The 4,097-nt window shown below is 64.2% G+C and overlaps 1 protein-coding gene across 4 annotated transcripts in view; it reads left to right on the plus strand.

Moving 5' to 3' along the window:
• SBNO2 (strawberry notch homolog 2) overlaps window positions 1-4,097 on the plus strand; it is a 67,436-nt gene that overhangs the window by 36,875 nt on the left and 26,464 nt on the right. Inside the window, exon 1 of one of the 4 annotated variants that reach the window (XM_017514453.2) lies at window positions 2,322-2,542. The exons of the other annotated variants lie outside the window; for them this stretch is intronic. Within the exon in view, the coding sequence (XP_017369942.1) occupies window positions 2,435-2,542 (108 nt within the window). The 5' untranslated portion in view covers window positions 2,322-2,434. Of the gene's footprint in view, window positions 1-2,321; window positions 2,543-4,097 lie in introns of those variants that run through there. 4 annotated transcript variants of the gene reach the window in all.

Here is a 4,097-nt window from a genome sequence, read left to right on the forward strand (position 1 = left end):
GGGTCCAGGCTGTTGTGAGCTGCGGGTCCGGGCTCCCGTGGGCTGGGGGTCCAGGCTGTTGTGAGCTGTGGGTCCGGGCTCCCGTGGGCCTGGGGGTCCAGGCTGTTGTGAGCTGTGGGTCCAGGCTCCCGTGGGCTGGAGGTCCACAGGTTTCCATGAGCTGTGGGTTTTGGTTCCTGTAGGCTGTGGGTCCAGGCGGCCGTGAGCTGTGGGTCCAAGCTCCTGTGGGCCGTGGGTCCGAGCTCCTGTGGGCCGTGGGTCCGGGCTGTCGTGGGCTGTGGGTCCGGGCTGTCGTGGGCTGTGGGTCCAAGCTGTCGTGGGCCGTGGGTCCAGGCTGTCATGGGCTGTGGGTCCTCCTGGATGTGCACCTGTGAGCGTAGCTGATGGGTTACTGTTACTGCACATTCGCCTCTTTGAGGAGCTGCAGAACGGGCTTTGAGGTGGCCGCCCTGTGTCCTCAGCAGCACTTGTGGCCATGGGCATTTTCTGTGGAGCTGGTGTGAGCGCCTCAGGGGTGGCTATGATTGGCAGCTGAGCTGCGCATCTCCGTGAGTTTCTCCCCTATTGGTGGCTTTCCACTGGTGGTCAGGGTTCCTGGCAGGTGGGCCCCTTCTCCAGCCGCACTTACCTATGTTGTCCCCCAGCTTCCAGGAGGTGATGGGTCCTGGCAAGGGGTGTGGACGACCATCTCTGCCAGCCTCCACGGCTGCTGATGCCGGGTCTTGGGGTCCCATTGGGACTGGTGCGGGGCCTCCAGGTCTAGAACAGGGCAAGCCCAAGGGGGCGGAGTGCACAGCGGCACCCCTGCCACTCCACAGGGTTTGAGGGTCCCCTGGTCCCATCTCCCCTCCGAACCCTAGTGGGATCCCACAAGCCCAGAACTGTCCCGATCCCTCCGGCCCCCAGGCCTCTCGGGGCACAGTTTCCTTCAGGGCAGGGCCCTTCTTCCCCCCACAGAGGAGGTGCTGTGGCCCCCTGCGCGGTCTCGGTCTCATGGGAAATGCAATTTCTGCCGCTTCAGTCGCTGAGCACAGGCAGATGGGCCTGTCTTCCCACAGCCCGGCCTACTCCCACCGCAGACCCTGGGGCCCCCCCAGCTCCTCCAGGGATACCAGGAATGACCGCCTGTGAATCAGAGTGTGATGTCCGATTGGGTGCCTGTCCCACGATGTCTGGGCTCCTATAATATGGACCAGGGTCCCTATGGCGTGGGCAGGAGCAGTGGTGCTGGGGGTACTCTCAGCCCAGGGGTTACCCTCTGGCCCAGGGTCCCTACAGCCAGATGGGAGCAATGGTGCTGGGGGGCTCTCAGCCCAGGGGTCTCCCCGTGGCCCAGGTTTCCCGTGGCTGGGCAGGAGCGGTGGTGCTGAGGGGCTCTCAGCCCAGGGATCTCCCCGTGTCCCAGGGTTCCCGTGGCCTGGCGGGAGCAGTGCTGTGGGGGGCTCTCAGTCCAGGGGTCTCCCTGTGGCCCAGGGTTCCCGTGGCCGGGCAGGAGCGGTGGTGCTGGGGGATGCTCGGCCCAGGGGTCTCCCCGTGGCCCAGGGTCCCTACTGCTGGATGGGAGCAGTGGTGCTTGCGGGCTCTCAGAGAGCTCAGGGATTGCCCCAGCAAGTACATCATTGCCACTTCGTTTTCTTCCAAAATGAAGACATTCTTCTCCTGGGCCCTACCACTTGTTCCTGCTGCTATGCCAAGGGGGCTGCGGCCCGGCCAGAGCCTGGAGAGGAGGGCTCAGGCTCAGCTCTCCCTCCACCAGCCCCAGGTCAGGGGAGGCCGCAGGGCCTGCTGAACTCACCCTGGTCATGGACAGAGGGAAGGAGCAAGGAGCAAGGAGGGGCCTCGCTTTGGCTGCAGGGGCTTCTCGGGGGCCTCAGCCTACAGAGGTGGGATGGGGAGAACCCCAAGTGGGGTGCAGCAGGGCCTGAGGTATGCTTGTTTTGGGTGGGGTGCTAGGTGAAGGTATGGGGATTCATGCCTGGTCTGGGGGGCCATGGTGGGGCCAAAGGGGCTGTCTGGGCCTCAGTTTCCCTGCCTGTGGCTTAGGGGCCCATGCTAGTGGGGGGCACCAGAAACAGCAGCTGGTCCTCGTGGAAAGGAACCCAGCTCTCTGTAGTCTGGGGAAACTGAAGCCCATGCCCACCTGGGCACTCTGCGCGCTCCCCGGGTGTCCCAGAGGGGGCTGGCCCAGTGGCAGGGGACGAGGTGGGGGTGCGTGTTGACAGTGCCTGTGGCAGATCCGCCCCGTACAGTAATTCTCGCACTGCCAGTAATTGCCCTGACTTACTGGCCGGCATCATTTCCTGAAAGTCAGCCCCGGCCTTAGAGGAAGTAGGCGCCAGCCAGCCAGTGACTAAACTGACATGCAAATGCAGCCGGGCGGAGAGCCGCCTCCTCCGTCTGCCCCGGCCAGCCCAGTGCTGGGACCGCCGCGGTCATGAGGGAACCGCTGCCGGGCGGCCCTTCCAGGGGGACCCCCGGTCCCCCGAGCGCCGGGACCATGTCCCAGCTGCAGTTCTGGCTGCAGTTCGAGGCTCTGAACAAGGTAACCCTCTCTTCCCAGGATGGGCGAGACCCTCGGGGGCAGGGGTCTGGGAGGTGGGACTCCCATCTAGGAGGGCTGGGCCACCTGCGGAGCAGCGGGAATCCCCTCCGGAGCCCAGACCCCCGCCCGCCCTGTCCGTCTCTTCCAGGTGAGAGGGAATCTGCCGGAAGTTTCCGAGGCAGAGATTTAGGACTTGGGGCTGGGAGCGGCACTCCGGCACTCCGTGCTTAGGCTGGGGGACCCGGGTGGAGTGTGGGGGGCAGGCTCAGCCCCGCCCAGCAGGGGCCCTCAGTGACAGCGGCAGTGGCTCTTGGGAGGGCTGCTTCCCCTCCTCCTGCTCCTCAGATAGGGCCCTCCAGAGCCATAGTTTTCCTCTGGAGAAGGCTCAGGTGGGGGGGTCTGGGTGTCTCGTGGGACCTTCATGGGGAGCAGGGGCTGGGTGGGCTGTCAGGGCTGGCTCTGGAGGCACAGGCGGAGAATCCTGGTGCCTCTGGGGTTCCCCGTGGGTCCCAGAGCACGGGGTGGGGGCAGCAGATCGGGTCTGGAGTCAGTTCTGGAGTTGCCTTCCCAGGGGAGGGGAAGCCATGTTGGCTGCTCTTGAAGCGGGCAGTCAGATCCTGTCCCCCGCTGGGGGCCCCTGAAATGCTGCAGAGACAAGAACCACAGCAGGCAGCCTGGCCCTCCCTGGGGCCCCAGAACCAGGTGCTGATGGGGAGGGGTGCAAGTGTCACCCCTGAGGGGCTGGGTTCTCCGGAGAGGCACTAGGTCAGCTGAGCTGAGGCTGGAGGGTGGGTGGGGCATGTGGGGACACGTGGGCCGGCCTGGAGGGGCCGCGGAGGGACACACAGGCATGTACAGGACTTGGGCTGTCTCTGAGGTCAGCTGGTGGCTGCTAGGAGTTAAGTCCAAATGTGGGCTCGGGATGGAGCCGCTGTTACTGCTGGGGGAGCTGTGGGCTGGGGATGGAGCCGAGGTGTGGATGGAGCTGGTCTGGCTCCATTCAGCCTCCCACACGTGAGCAGGGCCCGCCCCTGGGAGCCCTGTCTCCCCTGCTCCTAATTGCTGAGGCCTCCGGCCAGCACCTGCTAGAGAGAAAGCCATCAGGGGCTCATGCACCTGGCTGGGTGGGCTGTGCCGGGAAGCAGTGGACAGGGAGGGGTGCGGGGCCCAGAAGTCGCGTTCTCGGGACCTGAGAGCTGCGATCACCCTCTCCTTAGTAGACTTTCACTCGTATTTATTTATGTTCGTGACAGGGACTTGCTCTGTCACCCAGGCTGGAGTGCAGTGGCACAACCTCGGCTCCCTGCAACCTCCACCTGCTGGGTTCGAGCAATCCTCCCGCCTCAGCCTCCTGAGCTGGGACTACAGACACACGCTACCATGCCCAGCTAATTTTTAAATGTTTTGTAGAGATGGGGTCTTGCTGTGTTGCCCAGGCTGGTCTTGAACTCCTGGGCTCAAGCCATCCTCCCACCCTGACTCCTAAAACGATAGGATTACAGGCATGAGCCACTACGCCGGGCTTGGCTTTAATTTTTTTTTTTTTTTTTTTTTT

Source organism: Cebus imitator, unplaced genomic scaffold (assembly GCF_001604975.1).
Source record: "Cebus imitator isolate Cc_AM_T3 unplaced genomic scaffold, Cebus_imitator-1.0 Scaffold524, whole genome shotgun sequence".
NCBI classification, from domain to species: Eukaryota; Metazoa; Chordata; class Mammalia; order Primates; family Cebidae; genus Cebus; species Cebus imitator.